The 24,524-nt window shown below is 32.7% G+C and overlaps 3 protein-coding genes across 3 annotated transcripts; 2 read left to right on the forward strand and 1 right to left on the reverse strand.

Moving 5' to 3' along the window:
* The first annotated feature begins 6,833 nt into the window (after positions 1–6,833).
* On the forward strand, positions 6,834–9,107 carry LOC120156958 (stromal cell-derived factor 2-like protein). The gene is made up of 6 exons (XM_039168223.1): positions 6,834–7,229; positions 7,316–7,456; positions 7,934–8,074; positions 8,216–8,265; positions 8,357–8,486; positions 8,794–9,107. Exons 1-6 carry the CDS (start codon positions 7,134–7,136, stop codon positions 8,875–8,877), a joined length of 642 nt encoding a protein of 213 aa, XP_039024154.1. The 5' UTR covers positions 6,834–7,133; the 3' UTR covers positions 8,878–9,107.
* A 5,291-nt stretch (positions 9,108–14,398) lies between these two features.
* LOC120156974 (U-box domain-containing protein 7-like) lies at positions 14,399–16,412 on the reverse strand. Its single transcript, XM_039168239.1, has 2 exons — positions 15,656–16,412; positions 14,399–15,342 (listed from the first exon to the last, which is right to left on the reverse strand). The coding sequence occupies exons 1-2, from the start codon at positions 16,264–16,266 to the stop codon at positions 14,424–14,426; spliced, it is 1,530 nt and encodes a 509-aa protein (XP_039024170.1). The 5' UTR covers positions 16,267–16,412; the 3' UTR covers positions 14,399–14,423.
* A 5,319-nt stretch (positions 16,413–21,731) lies between these two features.
* Positions 21,732–23,169, forward strand: LOC120157115 (probable CCR4-associated factor 1 homolog 7). Its single transcript, XM_039168366.1, has 2 exons — positions 21,732–21,914; positions 22,012–23,169. The coding sequence occupies exon 2, from the start codon at positions 22,121–22,123 to the stop codon at positions 22,943–22,945; it is 825 nt and encodes a 274-aa protein (XP_039024297.1). The 5' UTR covers positions 21,732–21,914; positions 22,012–22,120; the 3' UTR covers positions 22,946–23,169.
* Positions 23,170–24,524: the final 1,355 nt, after the last annotated feature.

The following is a 24,524-nucleotide window of genomic DNA, read 5'->3' on the forward strand; positions in this document are numbered from 1 at the left end:
TACTTTTTCCCCTTTTTTTCTTACTGCCGTTAATTAATTTTTTTGTGTATTTTTGTGCGATTTAAAGGAGAATCCAGCAAGGCTGTGCTCGGATTCCGCCGTGCTCGTGAATTTGAGTTAAATTACGTACTTTAGATCCGCCTTTTGATTTTGACAACGTTGTGCTTTTTAGACCGCTGAATACATTGTTGCCTGATTTGCTTTCCAGTTTTTATTATCCCTGAAAGTACATTTTTGCCAGAAATGTAATTTACAATTAGGGTAAACTACACGAGAGACCACCAAACTATGCTCAATAATCAATCTGACCACCGAACTTTTTTTATCTCAATCAGACCACTAAACTTTTTAATTGATTCAATCAGACCATCGTGCCGTTAATTTTTAACAGATGTGGTGAAGTGTCCATTAATAAATTAACATAATTATATATTTGGTCCTTAATATTTACATATTTTATCATTTTAGTCACTATTTTAATTCAATTAAATAAATTTAAAAATCTAATTAAAACGTGACACGTGCCAATATATGATTAGAATATTTTATTTATGAATTTCAAATTATTTAATTAAATAATTTATTTATCCAATCAGATGGTGACACGTGGCACCACCCTACTGAAATGAAAATAAATGGACAAACTTATGCCCAAGGTGAATCAAACCAAGGACAAGGGGATAAAGCTTCCCGGCGGCAAACCATTGGGCCAAAGGTTCCCAATGGTTTAAAGTTACAACAAATTTTATTTTACTTGTAAAAGTTTGTTAAGGATAAAAAATTAAACAAATTATTTGTTTAAACAAATAATTATTTAATTAAATAAATTATTCACGACTAATCATTTTCAAATAAATTTAGTTCGATTAACGGTTAAAGAAAAAAATCCAGTTAATTGAAAAAAAAATTATTTGAAAATTATTAACCGAACTGAATTAATTTGAAAATTATTAACCGAACCGAATTAACCGATTTTTTAAAAAAATGACTATCTGAATTAATCGAAGCAAAATTTTGGTTAATTCGGTTCGGTTAATCGAACCAAAATTAATTTGAAAATTATTAACCAAACCGAATTAACCGATTTTTTAATTATTAATCGAACTAATCGAAGCAAAATTTCGGTTAATTCGGCTCGGTTAATCGAACCAAAATTTATTTGAAAATTATTAACCGAACCGAATTAATTTAAAAATTATTAACCGAAACCGAATTAACCGATTTTTTTAATTATTAATAATTAATCGAAGCAAAAATTTGGTTAATTCGGTTCGGTTAATCGAACCAAAATTTATTTGAAAATTATTAATCAAAACGAATTAATTTAAAAATTATTAACCGAACAAATTTCGTTAAATTCGGTCAAATTTTTGAATTAACAATTTTTTTTAATATTTTCTAATTTATATAAAAATTAAATATTTTTAATTCAAATAAATAGTTTACAATTAATTTAAATAATAATTTGTTTAAACAAAAAAATTGTTTAATTTTTTATTCTTAACAAACTTTTGCAAGCCAAATAAAACTTGTTGTAACTTTAAACCATTGGAGACCTTTGGCCCAATGGCTTGCCGCATGAAAGCTTTATCTCCTTGTCCTTGGTTTGATTCACCTTGTGCATAAATTTGTCCATTTATTTTCATTTCAATTGGGTGGTGACACGTGTTGTCACCTGATTTGATAGAAAAAGTATTTAATTAAATAATTTGAAATTCATAAATAAAATTTTTCAGTCATATATTGACATGTGTCACGTTTTAATTAGATAGTTAAATTTATTTAATTGAATTAAAATAGTAACTAAATTGATAAAATATGTAAATATTAAGGACCAAATATATATTATGCTAATTTATTAACGGACACGTCACCACATCTGTTAAAAATTAACGGCGCGGTGGTCTGATTGAATTAATTAAAAAGTTTGGTGGTCTGATTGAGACAAAAAAGTGTGGTGATCAGATTGATTATTGAGCATAGTTTGGTGGTCTCCCATGTAGTTTACCCTTACAATTATGCAAAAAAGGGGGCAAAGTAGTACTGAGTAGGGCTGTAAATGAGACGAGACAGATCGCGAGCTACTCGAGATCGACTCGATCAATGCTCGATAAATACTCGGATCGAATGGACTCGACTCGAGCTCAAGCTCGACTTGAGTTCTTAACGAGCCGAAACGAGCTAATCGATATTCGACTCGAAAAGCTCGTGAGCTAGTCGAAAAAATTTTATATTATAATTTTAGATTTTTTAAAACTACATTATTAAAAACATATTTAAAATACATTATTGATAATTATAAAAATTTAAAAATATATAAAAAATTCTATAATACAACTACCATCAAATTTTATTTTTTTTAATTAACCAGCCCAAGTCCAATTGTTACATTGTATATTACTAAAAAGAAAATAAAAGTCCATTTAATTAGGCACATGTTAAATTACACGTGTTTGGTTGATTTGTTTCTTTCTTTTTTTAACTTTTTACTGTACAAGTACTTGACAACGTAGAAAAAATAAAAAAAATAGCCAAACAATAGAAAAATTGAAAATGGTTAAATTTTTTTTTGAATAAATATTCTTATATTTATTTTAAATTAATAAAAAATTATTTGTCTAATGACAAATATTTAATATATTTCTAATGATAATATTTTTAATAACTAATTTTTTAAATTGTTGTTATATTTTGAGGTTTCGGGTTCAAATATCAAGGGTTTGAGCATTTAATATCAAGATACTATATTGTATTTACCTCATAAATCATTACCAAGTCGATTAATTAATGTATTTGACTATTTGCAATGAACCCTAAACCCTAAGCCATAAACACTAAACACTAATCCCTAAATCTTAATCTTTAAACCCTAAATTATAATCATTAAACCCTAAAACCTAAACCCTAAACTCAGTTATATGATAAGAGTTAAGTTATGCACATGAAGGTAACATACAAATTATGCAAAATGATGTTATGTGACTCCTAAATAAATCATTTGCATACTTATACATAAATATATCAACATGCAAAATAAATATACACAACTTGCTGATTGAGACATGATTTTATCATATCTTAATGATGAATATCGACACTGTTTATAATCGTCTGTTTATTTTAAATTATATCTTTCAAGTACTTTCTATAGATCTACCTTATAAAAAATGGCCGAGAAAGCTAAAACCAATTAACCGGCTTTTCTCCATAGAAAATACGAGCTTGGTCGAATGCCATGAAAGTTTTCATTAAAGTTTTCTACAAATCAGTAAGGAATCCATGTAAAACAATTAAATGGATTAAGATCTATAGAGAGAATCAATCTAATAACTTACGTATAAGGAGCCTGCAGCAAGCAATAAGCAAAAATAACTGCAATCACTGCCCATACACCCTTATAAAAAAACACATGGGAGATACTTGATATATGTCAGCAAGTAAAAGGGCTAAGACATTACAATGGCATTATAAATATATAGAAACCTTTTTACAGATGTTACAACATCACCAGATTCGTTTCTCTCAGGATCAAGGGCTCCACTTGCCCAACTGTTAAACATATAGAGACCAAACAAATGAGTCTTAAATATAATTTAAATTTAAATGAGAGAAAGACGTTTCTTATTAGAAAAAAATGACAACCAAATGATTCACACAACTCAAAACAAAAACATAAGCATGAATTCAAACCAGGAAATACGAATTATAGCAACAAAAGAAGAATTTGTGTGTTATTAAAAGATAAGTGACCAACAATATAAAAGATGTCTGTAAATCGAAAAAGGGACAAAATGCAGAATTTACAGTCAACAAATATGCTAAAAGGAAGTATATATTAAGCAGGGAACTTATATAAGAAAGCATGCACCAATGAACCGGCATCTTCCGACGGGGAAGAGCGTTGCCATGAAAGTTGTCGGCAAAGAGAAGGTGATTAGAGTTGGGATGATGGTTGCGTCATGAAGATGGTGAAACATCCCTGTGCTGGACAAAACTGCCACCGCCAATAATGCTCGGGACCTCGCGAACTAGAGTACCAGACAATCCATGGGAGATTTTTGAATAAATATTCTTATAGCTGCTGACACCTTTCTTTTTCTTCTTTATTGCAATTCATGGGAGATCAATTGGAAGTGGAATGTTTGGAACCAGGATTTATTAATTCAGAGCGTTGAGTTTCGGGAGAGAAGAAGAGGAGGAAGAAGAAGATGCACAGTATACTATATTTAGCTTGAAAGAGGGATATCCCACATCGGTAGTTTTGGGGAATAAGGGGTAAAGTCGAGTTTATAAAAGGGATGGGTTTCAGCAATTGAAAATTAACCCATTTTCGAGTTTGAATTGAGCTCAAAATTGAGTTTGAATCAAGCTCAAAATCGAGCTTGAATCGAGCTCGAGTTTCGAGCTTGAATCGAGCTCGAGTTTCGAGCTTGAATCGAGCTCAAAGTCGAGCTTGAATCGAGTTTCGAGTTTTAATTGAATTCTTATTTTTTTTAATTCGAGCCTTTTCGAGTTCGAGTTGAGTTTCAAAAATATATTTCAAGTTCGAGTCGAGCTTAATAATTTTAAGCTCGCGAGTTTTCGAGTCGAGTCGAGCTTACGTTTAAAGTTTTTGAGTTCGAGTCGAGCTCAGCAATACTCTAGCTCGACTCGGCTCGTTTACACCCCTTTGTACTGAGAATTTATTTATTTCTATTACAAGCATTAAGTATTTCTTTGATTATTACTATTGAAATATTTTAGTATAATGGACAGCCATTGTATTTTCTCCTTCACAATTCATGTTAAATACACTAAAAAAATCATGCCGAATTAAGATACATTCATTAAACCTCAAGTCATGTACTTTTGTTTTGGGATAACTACTTGATTGACCTCTAAACTTTGAGACGTGCTCTAATATGATACTTTTATTTTAAAATTTTCTAAATTCATGTTGAATACACCAAAAGAAAATTATGTCACATAACTGAATTTAAGATATGATTCATTAGTACAAACCAAGCGTTTTTAGTAGTTAAGAGATTGTTGTTATCCATTGAAGTCTCAGGTTCAAACATGACGTCTGCAATGGTGTATGAGCATTCATTTTCAAATGGTTTAAAGTTTTTTAAATATGCGTTGACTGATAGTCAAATAAAAATTTACATCCAACATAGACCATTTTAACAAAAAATAAGGGTGAAGTACACAAATTATCTCTCAACTATAAGATACTACTTTATTGAGTCCTCCGACTTTTAGAAGTTATAAAATGGTCCATCGACTATAGAGAGTTGCTTTGCTGAGTCTCTTGACTATTATAAGTTACAAACTTGTCACCTGACTATTCATTTTGTTCCAAACTCATCCTTTTTCGTTAAATAATTAACGGTCGTCTGAACTAAACATTAACATGCGGACTAAAATATGAGATCAAATTTTATCATATCTCAAAAACTCGTTAACGTCCAGCTCAGACTATTTTAATTTTTTTAACGGAAAAGAACGAGTTTGGAACGTAAAGAATGATAATATGACCATTTTGTAACTTTTAATAGTCGAAGGATTCAACAAAGTAACTATCCATAATTGAGAGACCATTTTGTAACTTTTAATAATTGGGAGCTCAATAAAGTGTTATCTTATAGTTGGAAGCTAAATAAAATAATAGCTTATAGTTGGGGGATCATTTGTGTACTTTACCCAAAAATTAAAATGTTAGAAGTTAATTTCTTAAACACTTTAGTACCAACTTTGGTTTAAGTAATTATTGTTTGGATAAAAACCAGATTAATGATTAATATTTATTATTAATGTGATGCATTCGTATGTACTTAAATATTAATGTGATTTAATATAGTATCATGATAACAAGTTTTTTTAATATGTCAAGTCAACAAATTAAATTATTACATTGATTTTATTTGTTTGATGGTACAAACTAACCAAAATTGGGTTTGATATGGAAAAGGTTTAACATTTAAATCTCAATTCAACCTACAAACTCAGTATGTATAATTAGGATGAATCAAACTCACGATCCTTAGTAAAAGGGCCTAACACTTGATCTTATGGTGACATCGACATCCACTATTTTACGACCAATATCAAATGATGTGATATTATCTTATGGTAACACTTTAATATAATTGTTAATTTTTTAACGGTGAATAATCAAAACAAAATTAAAATATATCATTATATATAATTTTTAAAAAAATAATAGTTAGATGCCTAAATAAAAACTAAATAATAAGTAGATAATCAAATAAGTAGTTTACCCTATTTTTTTTCTATTAGACAATTGTTTTACCTACTAAAAGTAAAATTTATGTTTATATTTAGATTGGATTGAGTGTAGATTTTTAATTTAAAATCGAATTGAATTTTAAATTCGATTAAAAAAATTAAATTTAAATCGAATTGAACATGGATGAAGGAATTTAATTTTTAGGATGAATTTAAATAGACAAAAGTTTGATCCAACTTATAATCTTCGTTAGTCCGTATCAAGACTGATTCGGTCATTCACCAGCTTAAACCAATTCTATAAACAGCCATCAGTAATATGTTTGTAATAACTTGGACAGGGATCAATTTGGAATTCGACAGACTGAAAAGCAAAGCCCAAACCAAGAACGGCCCGTAGGTGTGGTTCAAACCGGTGCAATAAATGTTGGTTTCTTGGCAGTCTCGTCGAGGACCCGATTCCACCCAAAAAGACAAAATTCTCAAGTCAAGTCAAGGGTTAATTTCCACCCAACCAAAACTCTCCACGCCATCATTTCTACGTATCTCACCTTTTTATTGGATAGAAACCGTCACGACAACGTGTCAACTGTCAAAGAAATGTTTCCACTTCATAGTTCAATTCCCACCTCCTCCCAAAGCAAATGACCGCCCGTTCCCAACCAGATCCGTTAAAAAGTAATTTCGCTGTAGAAAGCAATTAATTTTCCGTTAGATCTGAAAAAAATATTTCCACCGTGGCGACGTCGGGGACGCAAGACGTTCGTCGCAGAAAGCCATCTCCGTCGTCATCGTCAAGTTCAGGTCCGAGCAGCGTAGAGAAGAGGGAACATTTTAGAAACAATCCAAAGGTTGATTACCCATTTTGGCAACAGAATTGGTTCATTGGATTGCTGTTCTTGATGGCGGTGGGGTTATTTGGTCTTGCTCTCTTCCTTACTTTCAGTTTCGATCAAGGTTCTCCTTCCTCCTCCCCCTCCTCATCCCAGAACGTCGAGGTTTTAAACGTCATTTTCCCACTTATTTCACTTATTTCCACTTATTCCTTGTTTGATATATTAATTAAAATTAATGAATGGAGCAGGTTACTTATGGGACGGTTTTAAAGCTGATGCACGAGAAAACAAAATTTAGGCTTCATTCGCACGATGTACCGTACGGTTCAGGGAGTGGACAGCAATCCGTCACCGGTTTTCCCAATGTCGACGACTCCAACAGCTACTGGGTACTCTCTATCTCTCTCTCTTACCAGCTTGATCTTCTGATCTAGTCTTTTAATGGAATGTAGTTTTGGTAACGTTTGTAATTATTGTTGTTTAAAATACATTATGTCATCAAACTATTTGATAACGGTTAATATAATGGATTAATGATTTTTTCCAAGTTTATGGTTAACATTTTGTTTGTTTCAAGTAATTACTAGTTAACCCTGTGAATTTGGTGATATTATGGCGTTCTTCGTTAGAATCAATATCGACATGGTTCAAGAACATGAGATTCTTCCTTTACCATATTCGAATTGGTTTGTGCCTTTTTCTTTTCCTAGATATTTTTTCTTCCATGGTGATTGAAATAATTTTGAAAGTCGAATAAGCTTGGCAGAGTGTGGTTTTTAGTACCTTTTACCGCCAAATTCTCATTTAATAGAGTCATAATAAGAGCTTTTTTAATCACCCAATTACATTTGGACTATGCTTTGTAGATTGTTCGGCCTACACCCGATACATCTGCCAAACAAGGAGACACCATCCCCAATGGAGCAATTATTAGATTGCAACATATGAGGACTAGGAAATGGTTGCATAGCCATTTGCACGCATCGCCAATATCAGGAAATCTTGAGGTTAGTATTTTTCATATGTTTCAGCAGCCAAACTTCATCAATTGATGCACTTCTAGGCCTGAGACCATCCCCAATGAAATTCTTTCCTTCTTTTATCACACTGAGGCTTACTGATGATTACCCTCTCAATGTTGGGTATAGGTCAGCTGCTTCGGAGGAGAATCAGAATCAGATACTGGAGATTACTGGAGGTGAGGCCTAAATTTTTCTTTTGTCAAAGTAATGTTTATCATTCTTGGTTATATGTTTTGCTGGTGTTTCATTATTGGAGGATCCTCTCAGGCTCATAATTGAGGGAAGTGGAAAGACTTGGAAGCAAGATCAAAGGATTCGGCTTCAACACGTTGACACTGGTGGCTACCTGCATAGCCATGACAAGAAATACTCCAGAATAGCTGGTGGACAGCAAGAGGTGAGAATGGAAATATATCATAATTAATATAGCATTATTATATTATTAGTTGGGCATTTCTTTATTTTAAATTCCATACTAAAGAATATATTGGTCTTCCATCATGTTTAACAATACTAATATTCAACACTTGCTAGCTGGCTAATCATCGAGTGTGAAAGCCTACTTCTATAGCTTTTTAAACACGAGTCTCTGTTAATAAATTGTTAATGGTGAAGGAGCAGGCTATTATATGTACTTCGGAAGTTTTTTCTGTCCTTTGTTACTTGTTCGTTTATATGTTGACCATTTCCACGTGATTGCCTAGGTTTGTGGCGTTAGAGAAAAGCGGGCGGATAATGTATGGTTGGCTGCAGAGGGTGTGTACCTCCCCATTACTGAAAGCAAGTAGTATATGGATGTTTAAGAGATCACTACTCTGTAAAAGCAGGTGCATTGATTTTGGATTTGTTGGTGCCTGTTGCCTGTTTCTTTAGTAGCTAATATCCATTTATGAAATCATTAGTAAATTTTGCAGAACAACTTTCTCTGCTGAATAGTCTATTATGCATGTTTATGTACCTTGAGACAAAACTAATCAGATATGGCCCTCCTAATGATTCATGATTTTTCTTTGTCTTCTACTACAAAGCCAACTTCTCATTCAAGCATATTCTAAAACCCCGTTGTGTGCTAGACCATACAAATAGAAATATAAGCAGTATATATTCAAACTTAATTCAGTCCGAAACCAATCATATAACATGTGGAAGAAGAATTTTCTATTGTGCGTGATTGGGACAAAGAAATTCATGAGTTAGAAGCCTGATTGCAGTCCATCGTTGAGTGGGATACATAGAAAAGCACCTCATCAGAAATCTTTACTGTTCATGGACATATATCCTTTTGCAGCTCTGATTTTCCCTTCGTACGCAGATTCCGGGGAAATTTAATTTGAAGTACCTCGTTGATAAGGGCATACTATTGCATCATCATCTCTTTATCCGTGCTCTTCAAAGTACTGAGACGACCGGATTGATTAGAACAATAAACCAAAATATTTTTCCGGTTTGATATCACAACGGACATAACCCTTTTCATGAATAACACAAAGCCCTTCAACAATCATCTTAGCATAGTACATCACATCGGATTCTGGAAATTCAAGAGATTGCCGAGTAGCAGGTTATGATCTGTTTTCTAATCTTCAATGGTTATAAATTCACTGTAGCATTGAACGATAAAAAATCGAGGAAGGACCCTAGTTTCCTTTTGAAGTGAAGAGCTGGGGCATGAACTATATTCGACGGCAACTAATTGGGGAACTGGCTTGCTAAATACACTGCTCCAAATGCTCCGGCGCCAAGTCTCTTGTACTTCACCCATTCCATGAGCTGACCGGATTATTATTATTATTTGTTACAAATATTTTATGTTGAGAACGAGAGAGACTGGGCGCTTAATGGCTATTGCTTCTCTTGTGCCTCTGTCCTGCATGCTTTTGAATTGGGCCTCTCGCTCCAACATGCCTATTACCATGTGTTATAAAAAGACTCCGTCTCTATATATATAAAAAAAGTGGTCCTAAGAATATAAAAGTCGTACCCATCACCATGTGTATAAAAGGTCTCAATTTCTATCAAAAGCTCTTTGTAAAAGAAATTAAATATATTTTGTTCATTTTAGTTGTATTAATATATGCAGTTGCAATATATAAAATTTGAGTGTATTTAAATGTACAATAATTTTTAATTTTCAGAGTTTGAAAATATTTAATAATAAATAGTTTAAAAGTTAAATCATATAAATGTGAATTTATATTTAATGACTGATCATGTATAAAATTATCACCCTGTCAATAAATTAAATGACCGTATGTTATTATAAAATTTTAAATTAAATTTATTTTTAATGATATATTATTATATTATTTATTAGAAACATATAAAAATATATAATAGTAATGTATCAAATAGAAACATTATATATATTTCGTTATTTACTTGGGTAATGGTTAATCTTCAGTGCTCCCTTTCTTTCCAATTTCCATCATCACTTTTATTTTTCATAAAGAACAATTTTCATACTGTAAAAGTTTGTGTTGCTATGTATGTGTATGTGATTAATAATGGAGTTGAGAGTGGTCCTCTTGCATATATATAATGCGAGAGAGAATATAATGTTATAATTTTATGTATTTTTTTGGTCGAGGTTCAATTCATTAATATTTTTATTTTATTTTAAAATATATTAATTATTATTGTACATATAAACAAGTAGAACTTACTTATAAATCGTGCAAAAATAAAAATAGAATGAAAAATGATTATTAAATTAATATATTATTTTATTAGTAAGGGTGATTGTTATCACCCCTTTAACTATTAAGGTTGTTTGATTCATGTTGGTCAAATTGAAATGATCATCTAGCTCAGTTGGTAGAGCACAAGGTTCTTAACCTTGAAGTCGTGTGATCAAGTCTCACGGAAGGTATTTCATAATTCGGAGGTCTCCTATGGAAGCTGCTCTCAACCTGGTGTTAGGATGTTGGTCAAATTAATATTAAATATTAGTAGATGAAATTTTGACTACTTTTCTTGAGTTAAATTATTTAACAAATTCTTATACTATAAATCCCATAGAAACATAATTATTCGCTACAAACAGTTTCATAGAGCAAAAGATCAATAATTCTAAAACAAATAGTAAGATGGAGGGACAAAGTGGGCAGATAAAATGAATAATTGGGCTCAAAATGTGCCCCACAAAGGAGGCATGGCATCTAAAAAGGATAGGTTGCCCTTCCATTCTTTTCATCTTTCACATGCCCATGAGTGACCCCATTCGCTAAATTACTCTTAATATCTTTAGCTCGTTTTAATGAAAAATCGACTCATTCCATTTCACCATCTCCATCCCTACCCTTTATTATCAATCTTTGAATGTCATGTGACATTTATTGGAAAAACAAAATGTATAGCATCAATTCCAACTAATCATCGCCTACCGAACCTTTTCTTTCTCCTTCCAATCTTATAATTAATCATCGACATCTACTCCTAATGATTTAACATTAACATGATAAAATTCATTATTAAATTTTAAATATTTAGATTTAAGTTAACGAGACTTCAATCAAGTCGTAAAGAAAAAATCAAGATTTAGAATATGATATAATTAAATTATGCACATATATCGTATTAAATTATGCTAGTTTATATACAAATAATAATGTATCATCCACAATCCTCATTCAAGATCTGTTAAGAAACCATCCCCCTAACCCTATCCTGTCCACTCTGTTAGATTTTCTCGTAACCCAAACAGAAAAAAGGAAAAAGATCTGTTCCCTTCAGCAGTATTCCCATGTTGCATGCTGCATGTTTTGTTTCTTCACCGGCCATACTTGCCTGTTCAAAGTATATATAGCAGATTTTATTCCACCGAGAAAGGACGAAGCCGGTAACAAGGATTAAGTTATATTATTAACTTTTCTGGAGTGATTAAAAATACAGTTTTCCTATTTAAACAAATGCTGAAATGACCTAAAACGATTTTTTAAATTTTTTGAAGGGACTAATTATGTAAATGTAATTACCCCTTTACTTATATATAATAATAATAATAATAATATATCAAGAAGGGAAATCAAAGACAATTATTTAAGGCAACAAAATGTACATTGGATTAAGCCAAATGGGAGCTTTTATGCCCACTTTCTATTTAAAAATTCAAAAGAAGGACGCGACACACAAATGGGTTTGTATATTAGATCAAAGGGACAGGAAATGGGTAAGGAGCAGTACTTCACATCTACGCTTATAAATTACAAAAATATTTCAGTTTACACCCCGGAAATAAGACTCGAACATGCCTATAGAAACTAGGGTGTAGGCTGGGAAGCAAGGTGTATGAACTGCAGATGAATCTATTTTACAAGTTTATGTTTCCACTACAGATGCAAAACTTGCTTGAATTCGACTCTAGAGATTCCAAATGAATTTATCAGTTAGAATTATTTTTTAAATTTTTATAAAAGAAATGTTTACAAAGTGGAATAGGTTCCCAAATGAAACTGCAAAGAACGGTCCTTGTTTGATTCTGTACAGGAGAAAATGTCCGACACCTCTTTTGCTTCATGGGTGCGTGTGAAATTAAAAGAAAAATTAAATCATAATTAATTTGATGATAAATATACAATTTTTTAAAGTTATAAATAGGTCATTTAATTCAAATATTATTATTAATATATTATTAAATATTAATCGAAATAGGAATATGATATGATATAATAATAATTTTAATCCTTAAATTTTATATAATTTATCAAATTTGTCCTAAATCGAAATAATTTAATAAATTTAACTCTTCAAATTAAAAAATATTCTCTCTTCTTTTAAAAAAAATAGTTTCGTACGATTTTACTAATAATCCATACAAAACACAAAACAACAGGGTCTCATTAAAAAAAACATCCCTAATTCTAATTGTCTTCGTACTATTACTTTAATCTAATAGACTAATTTAGTTTGACAAAATCATTAAAAGGAACTAAATTGATGCAATTTTAAAATATAAAAAATTAAATATATTAAATTGTTTCAAGTCAAGATAAAGATACAGATGTGACATGGTTGCAAGTAACGCAGCTGAAGTATTAAAAAACTTCTGAAACTGAGACATGATGTTCTTCCCATTTTGAATGCACGAACAATTTACACTAAAGATATTTGGGAAGCTGTCAGAGAAAGAAAGAGTAAGGTTTCTTGGCACAAAATCATATGGTTCCCTATGCATATTCCTAAGATTAGTATGATAGCTTGGATGACCATCCTAGATAGACTTCCAATTCGGGAAAGACTGCCAAGGATGAGAATTCTCAATGATGCTCAATGTGTTCTATGCAATGAGACTATCGAATCTAGGAACCATCTTTTTGCAGAATGTAGATTTGCTAAAACTCTGTGGAATTCTATCTTAAACTTGACTCATTTGCGTAAACCCCAAATATCTTGGAAACAATGATTGAATGGGCTTGTGATGAATGGAGGGGTAAATCTTTAATCTCATCCTACTGAAAATTATATGGACTTCCTACATCTATGCGATTTGGGAGGAGAGGAATAAAAGAATTTTCCAACAAAGAACTAGAGAGGCTGCACAACTTCTGTCAACCATCAAGGAAATTGTCTGGATTCAGCTTAGTGGAAAAATATCAATAGAAATGATACTGTTAACTATAATATTTGTTGTAATTGGGGTATACTAACCATTATTTTGTTGTAAGTATTGTTTATACTCTCTTTTGGATCATTTTTGTAGCTACTGCTCTCTGGATAATAAATTCTTACTTATCAAAAAAAAATATAGATTGTATAAACTTTGAAAATTAAAATATTATTATACTATAACTCATTAGATGTTTGTTTTAAATTTTAAAGATGTAACAATTTGCTTGTAATAATATTTTAATAATACAACTTATTTATCACCAAACTTATAATTAAGATACATATTGACCCAATAAAAAAATGGGATTAAAGGCATAGCGCCATGGCTTTGGACAAAGCTGTACCTTCAAGTGGATTGAAAGTGACTCGACCTTGATTATAGGGTGGTAGGGCTACAGATGAATCTAATTTGACAAAATCAACCTTTGTATTGCCCAGTTTTGCATGGCATACCACCGACAACCAGGAATCACTTGGAGCAGAGTTCGTCAGTCAGATTCAGATCGTTGACTTATTAATTTAATGCTAGCAGGCCAGAGCTCATATCAGATGAATCACAAATCACACACACACACCATGGATTTGATGTTATTCTTTGAACTGGACCAAATGGCGATTGAATATTGACAATGGAAATATCATACATTGAGAAAAGCTACCTAAAAAAGAAGCACAATGGATTGGCTAAAACTACATGCCATCTTCATTCTTCATGCAATACAATGGGTCAAAAGGGTAAGCTCTTTGAAGAGCTTGCTGTGAGTGACTTGAAAAGTTCTGATGGAACAAAATCTTGTGGCAAATTGGCCCTATTCACAATTCTCCTCATGTTGTTCTGTAAACTCTGTTGGACCAATTGTTTAACAGCTTTCTTCTCCTCGCTCATCATGCCTTCTTCTTCCACCAAGCACACCCTTCCGTTCGGATTTCTCGAAGAGCTGCAAATTGGAGCCGATACAGCTGCTGCATTCATGTTCCCATCCAAGTTGTTCTCCGACACTTGCTTCCCTTTGTCCACTCTCAAGACCTCCAAAATCCTAGAAGCTCTCTTCTGTGCCAATGTACTACCCAAAAGTGTTAGCTCAAGCAATGCCGAAACGATGCCTGCTTCGATCATGGCATGTCTGTCTCCATACGCTTTATGTGCCATTACCATGAGAATATACGATGCCTTCTCTTGGCACACCGGCGAGTCGGTCCAATTCAACACGTCCACTAAAATCGGGAATGCTTCCGATGCAATACTAATCCCCTTTGTACCTTCTGGAGTGGACACTACATTGCTCAAAATCGAAAGAATTCTTTCACTAACTTCCATGTCTCCTAATGCATTCAACAGACAAGGTATCGAATCGGCTTCCGACATGAAGGAAATGTTGGACGGGAAGATCGATAGATTATAAAGAGCTCGAAGAGCATCGTGTCTGGCTTGAGACCTAGTTTTTGTGTCCAAAATCTTGAGGGACTTTACCAAGAAAGGGATAGCCCCTGAAGATCCAATGATAGGCTTATTTGAATCCAAGGCGCTCAAGCTAAGGAAATTTGCTACAACAGCGTCCGATATCACCTCGCCTGCCTCATTTGGTGATTCAATAAGCTTGAGCATCTTGTGAACAGCCCCTGCTTTGACAATGGATGCCTTGTTCCTGCAACAGGTTGTGCTCAGAAAATGTCAGCTGGAAAGATTAAAGGTAAAGGAAATGAATCAGATTAAAAAATAATTAAATGCATTATTATGCAAATCCGAATCTGTTTCAAAAAAATAACAGGACATGAAAGAAAAAAACATGGAAAATGACTTCTCAAACCAAATTACATTCAATCATTTCAGACATTTTTATTTTCCCTTTAAAAAAACCCCAGCATTGCCAATTAAGATTAGAAACAGTAGAAAATGCTTATTATTTACTCGGAAAATAACAATTTGCTTAGAAAAAAATGAAAATTTCGGAAACTCACGTGCCATTTCCGATTCCCAGATTAAGCAAAGCGTAGAGAGCAGCGATCTGTGAATCGGAATCTTCAAAATCAAGCATTGCAACCAACGGCGGAATGGTTCCGAGCATGGCTAAAGTCACTCTGGCTTCTGAGTCTTCTTTAGTAAGAGACCTGACTCTAGTCGCAGCTTTTCTCTTACTTTCTTTGTCTTCCCCTTGCAACTCCTTAACCACGATCTTCAACTCCTCCAAAGCTTCCACTTTCCTCTTAGTCTCGGCGTCAGTTTTAGTTTCAACTAAGTTCAAGAGATCCGCTAGCTTCTCCGACCTGCCATTTCTGATGGGCTTCTTCACTGCTTTGTCTGGTTTTCTCGGCTCATTGAACTCTTTCAAAGCCGACTTCATTGTGGTTGTGGGCGGAGGCTGCTGAGAGACGGTGTCGCTAAGAATTTCTTGCATGAGCTGATCGCGGTGGCGGGAGCTTGCTCCACAACTTACTGCGTCGAAGATTTTCCTTCGGAATGCGGTGCCAGAGAAGGCTGTCCATAATCTGAAATTGTTGCCCGTAGTACTGATGGTGGAAGGGCGATCGATGGCTACGGATCCGATGTCGTTTCTGTGACACTTGGCCATTTTTTTGTTGTTGCAAAATCAAAATCAAAACTTTACATTTGCAAGAGAAAAAAGAAGGCAGATTTGGCCATGAGAGAAGTAAAATTCAAATTCGAGAGGAAGAAGAAGAGCTAATTCTTCATTTTACCAGTATTCTTTTAGTGATTTATTCCGTCTTTTTTCGGAAATGTAGAGAGAAGCATTTGTTTGTTAGGGTTGTTTATTTATAGGGTAAACTACACAAATATTGAGCAATTTTTTTTACTGAAGTTTGAAAATAAATAAATTAATTATTAATATTATCAATTTGTAATAAATTAATCATTAATTTTATCATTTATATTAAATTAATTATTAATTTTATCAATTTGTAATAAGTGATCATTTATCATTAACAACTATTATGTAGGTGATAAAAAATTGATGGGACATTAAATTGGTGATTGACCATTTTTTTATAACCCTAAAATACTCCTTCAATTCCGCCACCGCATTATCCTTAAAGATGCTGCTAACTTCAGTGACATGGCTCAAAGGGAGAGTGCTCGCTCAGAAGCTGAAGCTAGATTGGTCCGAGATTCCAAACTAGTCGTCCCAAAACATCCCTCCCAAAAACCACATCGCTACACCCTTTTCCTCTGCTCCAACAACAAGATTGCAATGCTTCGATGTACTCGAAGCATGGTAAGGCGTGGTCTCGGGGTTGTTCACTTTCAACGTTGACAGTATGCATTCTCTGACGTCAACATTGACTTCATGGATAACACGATGCTTCCAGGGTATGAGTCAACTGGATTTGAGGATGAGGTTAAGGTATTTAGAACGTACAACTGGAGAGTTTGTTAACGATACTGATGATGCAAATAAACTCAACCACTATGAAGTATCTCACACCAATGTAAGTTTTACGTGACACTTTATTCTAAAAATCTAACGAATCTTTCATGATGAATTTGTAAAATAACAAATTAATATTAATATTGTTTTCAGAATGTATCTATTTTGGTTATGTGACTCAAAATAAAATTTTCTAAGAAGTTAACATTATTAATTCAATCTAGTGTCATTCTGTTTTTACAGTTAAATTGTGTTCGAGATTACGTTAGATGATGAGTGTGGATTTCTGATCGCTAGCCTGCATGCAAAAAGTGCGTTTGGGAAGGATCTCCCGGTAAATTGGATTGTATTTGAGAAACAAGCACATGGGAAACTTGGTGGGTACATTAGGATAAGGAGCAAGACTCGGGGTATTGCTCTCAATCTTGGATCGATCACTCTAAAACCAAAGGGAGGTAGTTGATGGTGGGGGAGATTTTGACATCATTTCTTTCATCAAATGCAAGAAGTCATTCTTGTTATGGGTTGTCAAATGTTGTTTGTCTTAATCTCATATGAAATAAAAAAATTATTATTGATCTAAAAATGTAGGTACTTTCTCATATTTTTAAAAAATGTACCTTTTCATTTTAGTTGTGTTCTCTGCTTTGAGTACATCGAGACATTACAGTCTTGTTATCGGAGCAGGGGAAGAGGGTGCAGCGAGCACTCTCCCATTGAGTCTTGTGATTGAGGTTAGCAGTGTCTTTAGAGTTAACGGTTGTGGAATTGAGGGATCGGTCTTAGAATTGTGTTTGAGGAGTCAAACCCGGTATGTGCGGTCATCTTATGTGGAAAAATGATAGTCAAATCATCAGTTAGCGTCACTTATAGTAATAATTGTTAATGGTGAATGATTGATTTACTACAAATCGATAAAATTAATAATTAATTTGTTACAAATGATAATATTAATGATTAATTTATTACTTTTTTAAATTTAATAAAAAAGATAAAATCTTACTCAAACGTTTATGACTATTTATATAGATTACCTTATTTATAATTACAGACAAAAAATTGTTAAAACCCAACCATTTTTAGGGAAACGATAGCATGAAGTAGCCTATAAGAGAAGCGACTATGCGTACGAACGAGTGTTCGAACGAGTCTAGTCGAGTTAAAAAATTTTAAGTTATTTGATTTTATGAATCATATTTTATATTCGAAGTTGACTTAAAAAAATTTCGAGTCGAGTTTATAAAATTGAGTTGAGTTGAATTCTTATTTTTATATTTAAATTTAATTGTAAATATTTAATAATATAATGATATTATTAGATTTCAATTTAAATTGTATTCTTATAAATGTATACAATATATATATATTTCTTTATATTTTTTTCATATATAATATACATATATCCTATAGAGTTGAGTGACTCGACTTAAACGTGAAAATCAATCTACTTGTTACTAAAATTTTGAGTTATTCGAGTTACTATTTGAGTTGTGTTTTACAACTCAATTTGAACTTGAAAATTTTTCAAGTCAAATTTATGAAACTACAACTCGAAGTTAATTCGATTCGATTTTTTCGAGTTGAGCCGAATTTTTTTGGTTGCCCTCCCTATTCTAAGGATTTGTCTTGCGTTGTTCACCTGGTTTTGGTGGGTGAGTCTTCAACAGAGATTTTTTTGCATACACAAGAACTAAAAACTCAAGATATTGTGTAAGAAGTTGCTTACTACTTAAACCAACCTCTGTTATTTGAGTTTGACTCAATTAAAACTTGATCAATATTTATTTTGAATAAATTTGAATTAAACTCTAACACGATTCAAATTCGTAACAAGTCAAAACAAGATACTTGATATCTTATTAAAAAAAACTTGTAAGTAACTCAAAAAAATATATTTAATTTTTAATTTTTAAATTAACTTATTATTAACATTTGTATGTGGTATTTTTTTAAAAAGGATATAATGTAAAGTTTTCATGTGTTTAAGGTTGAAGTTCAAGTTTAAGCTTCGATCGAGTTAAATCTGAGAATATTTTAAGTTCAAGTTTTTTCGAAATGAGTCGAACTTCAATGTTTGATTTCGAGTTCTTGAATTTGACAACTTTAAACTTGCGAATTTCGAGTAGTGTTGAACTCAACTCTAAATTTTTCAAGTTAAATTAAATTTAATAATAATCGAACTTAATAATACTCAAGCTCGAATCCACTTGTTTATCGCCTAATCTAAGGCCATGAGCAGGAGTATCCTTCTCCATGTATTTTTCATTCAATGTTGCAGCTCTTATATATGCATCAAGGCTGTAGATCAGAAGAACAAAGAAAGCTTACTATCAATAAGCAAAATAGTCATAAAAACTAAGAAATAAAGGAATCGATGAAGCAACAAACAAAGCAGACATAAATTAAAAAAGAACGTAAAAAATTAACAGAAGAAAGACGACAATTCAAAGAGGAATCAAAGAAAATTTGAAGAGAAAAACTATATTCAATCTCAACATGATCCAGAAACGGCGTATCTGATACCTTTGATGTAGTTAGAACAAAGAATTAACAGAAGATTATGAAGAATCGAAGAGTGCAACAGAACAATAGAGAGAGAAATTTCAGAGAAAACGGTTGAAGACAAAATCTATTTCATAATTACAATTACAAACCCTAATTTCCTTCAGGAGTTTTACCCACGAACAGGGATGGGTATGAGATCCAAATCTGACGGGTTCTTATCCGATCGGGTCGGAGTTTTTTTTAAACGGGTTGTTTTTTTAAATGTTATGTTTGAATCGGGTCGGATTTGAATTTAGGGTGAAAAATAAGTGACCGACCTAAAAAAATATAATTTTACCTTATATATATATATATATGAATAATTACAATAATATCACTTTATATATTGTTTTTTTTTCAATTAAATCATTGTTTTTATTGAATAAAAATAATATTTTTTATTATTTTGGATCGGGTCGGGTTCAGATTTTATCTCAAATAGTCAGGTTATGTTCGTATTAGGTGGAGAGTATATATTTTTCGGATCGGATCGAGTGAAGTATATAAAATTTCCGAGTCAGGTCGGGTTGGCCCAAACCCAACCCTACCTACGAATACAAACAACGATGTATCTCCAATTAAGTTAAACGAAACTAGATGCACAATTCTATTTTATTTATATAACACGAATCAAAAAGTCTCAATTGTTAAGGGAATGATTGCAATCCCTAAAATTTTTAGATTCAAGCAGTAATTAATCCAGAAATTTATAAATGGGGTACACATTTTTTATTTGTTCTGTTTTTCTATAATATATTATACTAAATTTCATTTTTTTCCTAAATAATGGGGATGCACTTGACCCTTAGGGGTTTAGTGCATCCGCCCCTAGATTCAAGTACTAAAGACTATAGAAATATTTAAACTTTTATTATTAAATAGTTAATAATATTTAGAATATGATACTACCTTGTAATTATTGTGGATTAATATAAAAAATTTATTTATATAAAATGATGCGTTTGAAACGGTTTATACGATATATATATATATATAAAATAACAATTTATAATATTAGTGGCATGCATGGTTCTGATAATTCACGTTAATAATAACTTTTGATGGTTCATTGTTAATGAATCTTAACTATTAAAAGAAAAGGACGCAAGTGAATGCAATGAATTTCAGTCGAATAATTGGACCCCAAACTTAATTAAACAATCACCTAACTAATGCTACCAGGTCCACTCAATCCAATTACGTTGTCGGCTCTTCTAAACAGACTTTAATTTACAACACAACTTTGACTTGCCAATGTCTCATGTTTTTGACGACCACAACAGTAATTTGACACAAGTGATACCACTTTTCAATTTATATTTACTTTTTACGACAATTTCCTTCAATTTATTAATTTCTTATTCCAAAACACCTTGTCCAACAAAACGAATATTTAGGGTCTCATATTTTTATTGTTTTTTCACTATAATTATATTATAAAATAAAAATAAAGGTAAGATTCTTTTATTAATCTTTATATTATATGTAAATGACATATTTAATTTATATTAAAAAAAGTAAAGGTCACTTTTTAAAATTTGGATAATAATTTAAATAGTAATCATAAAATTTATTAAGTTCAGTTTCATTATTAATTTATATATTATATGTGTAATTTATGAATTTAATTATTTTAATTTATATTTTTATATTAAAATTAAAATAAATATAAAATCTAAATGCATAATTTATACAGTACAAGACTAACAATAAAATTTGTCTAGAAATGACAACGTGGTAGCTGTGAAGGATCTAGAAATTTAAAAATTAGGGTAAATTTTTTTAATTTTTTAAAAAAAAAATAGGTATATTAAAATTATAATTTTTTTCTTAGTACATTAAACTAAATTTAATTACTATTTTAAAATAATAGGATGTATTTACCCTATGCAGATAGGGTTTATACCTTCTTTCTAGTACAGTCCAACTCCAATGTTCTCTCTATCCTCATCAGTCATGCGAAAAATAAAATATTTCCAATTTTAGCAGGTTTTTTTTGGACTGAAAAAGCCAATTACGAACGGCGTCGTAATGAAAAGAACATCCAAGTGGGAACGCCATCGTTTTTGACATTGTCCATCATTGGCTGAAATCACTATCCCTTGTAGCCACTTGCCTTTAAGATGAACCCAGAAAGTATAGGGCTCTAACCTCGTCCGCATTTCCCCCCTTGATTTCCTCTTTTCCCCTGACTCGTTGACCCTAATTTCTCGACTCACTCGATACTCGATTCACTGTTTACAAGCTCTAGATCTGTTACTTACAAGGCCCGATTTCATAGTTCCAAGGTTAGATCTCGTCTCTTCACTTTTTTATACGGTTTCTTTGCCAATTCCAATAGTTCAAAGTTTCAAAATCTGATTTTTCCCGTTTACTCTTTTTTAGATCTGTTTCCACCATCTAAATACCGCCGTTTTTGGAACTCAACTCGTACGAGCTTCAGTTTTCAAGGTTGAAATTTGGGTGTGCTTAGCTTTGATTTGGTCTACTGGAAATGTCGATTTTACCCAAAGGTGATTCGGTTCATATTCGAGAAGTTTGGAATGATAATCTAGAAGAAGAGTTTGCGTTGATCCGTGAAATTGTTGACACTTACAATTATGTAGCTATGGATACCGAGTTCCCGGGTGTAGTTCTACGCCCCGTTGGATCTTTCAAGAACATCAACGATTATAACTACCAAACTTTGAAAGATAATGTGGATATGTTGAAGTTGATCCAGTTGGGTCTCACTTTTTCGGATGAGAATGGGAATCTGCCCACCTGCGGAACTGATAGCTCTTGCATTTGGCAATTCAATTTCTGCGAGTTCGATATAAGCCAAGATATATTTGCTAGTGATTCCATCGAGCTGTTGCATCAGTGTGGGATTGATTTTAAGAAGAACAATGAAAAGGGTATCGATGTGATGCGGTTTGGGGAGCTTTTGATGTCGTCCGGGATTGTGCTGAATGATTGTGTGAATTGGGTAACTTTTCATTGTGGATATGATTTTGGGTACTTGCTAAAGCTTTTAACTTGCAGGAGTTTGCCTGATAACCAAGCAGGATTCTTTGATTTGATCAACATGTATTTTCCCATATTGTACGATATCAAGCATATGATGAAGTTTTGCAATAGCCTACATGGTGGTTTGAACAAGCTTGCTGAGTTGTTGGAAGTGGAAAGAGTCGGTGTGTGTCACCAAGCTGGCTCGGATAGTTTGCTCACATCATGCACATTTAGGAAGTTGAGAGATAACTTCTTCAATGGCTCCACAGAGAAATATGCAGGCGTGTTGTATGGTTTTGGGGTTGAAAATGGACAGAATACTAATTAGAAGGAAAAATAATTGGGAAAAGTTCGATGAATGTGGACTACTTTCAGTGTGAGGCTTAAATTTTATTTGTATACATTGGCAAAAATGATTGTTAATTTAGTTGGGAGCTTATCTCCTTTGCTTGCACTGTAACTGAAACCTTAACTGGTTTCCTAGTTGAAGTCGTGTATAAATTACGCAGTTAGTGTTTCAATAATAATTTTAATCATTTGTGTTGCATTCAATTTAGATTTTATCCTCTTAATCTATTTCCTCTATGCATAACAGTTTGTGTTAATTCTGAACTCCTTGAGGTCCAAATCCAATTATTCTAGTGTGGGCATAAAAATGTTGATTGTCATTGCTCTATAGTTTCTTGCTATGAATGACAAGGGTCAACTCTTCTTGGAGATGGGAGTAATTATTGATGAGCTCATATTTCTTCATTTATTTCGAATATGGTGCATATAGTAATATTGTACTATCCTCCCTCCCCCCGGCTGTTAACGTGAAATGTTGTTGGATGTTCTTTGAGCAACCTTGATTGACATACTTGAAATGAAAGGACCTTTCCTCTTGGTTTTTTGATGATGTAGTTCAGAGAGCTAGAATACTGGGAATTGTGTACTCCTATCCTTGTGGAATTAACTCAATGTTTCAATCTACATTGCTAAATTGGGTTTTTGATTGTTGCATGAACATTTAATTTAAATGCTGCTTTCAAATGTTTCCATACTTAACTGTTTGCTCTTATCCTTGATTTTGCTCCTAGGCTGAGATGAAAACAAATGAGGTGAAAGGCTTGTAGAGCTCGAGAACAGACGAGAGGTTGCAGAAATGCCAAAGGAACGGTCAATAGGGATCCCTTCCCAAGAGATTGAACACTTCCAATAGATATAAATGGTAATATGTAATTTTTTGCAGTATAAAATTGGTTGAGAATAGTTATTACCTGTTCACAATTTATCAGACACCATTCTCCCATTGAGCACCATTCTCATATAGAAGACCGAGTTAATTCCATCATAGTAAGGCAGCATTCTTTTTTCTTTTCTTTTTTTAAGTTTTAGCCAGACGTTAGTTTCCTTGAAGGATTACCAGGTAATGTAGATTAGATATTGTTCATAATATGAAAGTATTACCAGATGATAGGTCCTCAATCATCCACTATTTTTCGGCGGTTTGCTTTCATGCTGACTAAAATTAGCATTCTACCGCATCAAAAGAAATTTCAATGATGATGCAGAACGAGTGGAATTGCTCAGCATTACAGTAAGGTATCATGATTGTTTTGATACAGTAAGGTATCAGGTGGTAGGATATTTGCAATCTTTGTTCAGGATTCTGGAAATGGAAAATTGTAGCAAGTGGGATCAAGGGTCGAGATGTTTCTGTTTAACAGCTTTCTTGTTTTTCCCAAGTTGTTGCTTATCTGCGAGACATCGAGTTCTATGTTGCCTTGATTCGAAGAACTCCCCTTCTTCGGAAGAAGCTCGTGGGGAACATATATCTCGGATTCTTTCACCAGCAGAGCATTCGGGGCAGCCTATAGTCGGTACAGTTGCACATGGTAACTGAATCACAGATCAGTGAAACAAGG

The sequence above is a fragment of the Hibiscus syriacus genome, unplaced genomic scaffold (assembly GCF_006381635.1).
Source record: "Hibiscus syriacus cultivar Baekdansim isolate YM2019G1 unplaced genomic scaffold, ASM638163v2 tig00111238_pilon, whole genome shotgun sequence".
In the NCBI taxonomy this organism is placed as follows: domain Eukaryota; kingdom Viridiplantae; phylum Streptophyta; class Magnoliopsida; order Malvales; family Malvaceae; genus Hibiscus; species Hibiscus syriacus.

What these genes read in the sequence shown, in the direction of transcription:
- LOC120156974 (XM_039168239.1), bottom strand. Translation starts at nt 16,266, where the DNA reads ATGGCCAAGTGTCACAGAAACGACATCGGATCCGTAGCCATCGATCGC. An exon ending in CTGGGAATCGGAAATGGCAC is followed by an intron (nt 15,343 to 15,655) that starts GTGAGTTTCCGA and finishes AACCTGTTGCAG; the next exon opens with GAACAAGGCATCCATTGTCA.
- LOC120156958 (XM_039168223.1), top strand. Translation starts at nt 7,134, where the DNA reads ATGGCGGTGGGGTTATTTGGTCTTGCTCTCTTCCTTACTTTCAGTTTC. An exon ending in ACGACTCCAACAGCTACTGG is followed by an intron (nt 7,457 to 7,933) that starts GTACTCTCTATC and finishes TATGCTTTGTAG; the next exon opens with ATTGTTCGGCCTACACCCGA. An exon ending in GATACTGGAGATTACTGGAG is followed by an intron (nt 8,266 to 8,356) that starts GTGAGGCCTAAA and finishes GGATCCTCTCAG; the next exon opens with GCTCATAATTGAGGGAAGTG.
- LOC120157115 (XM_039168366.1), top strand. Translation starts at nt 22,121, where the DNA reads ATGTCGATTTTACCCAAAGGTGATTCGGTTCATATTCGAGAAGTTTGG.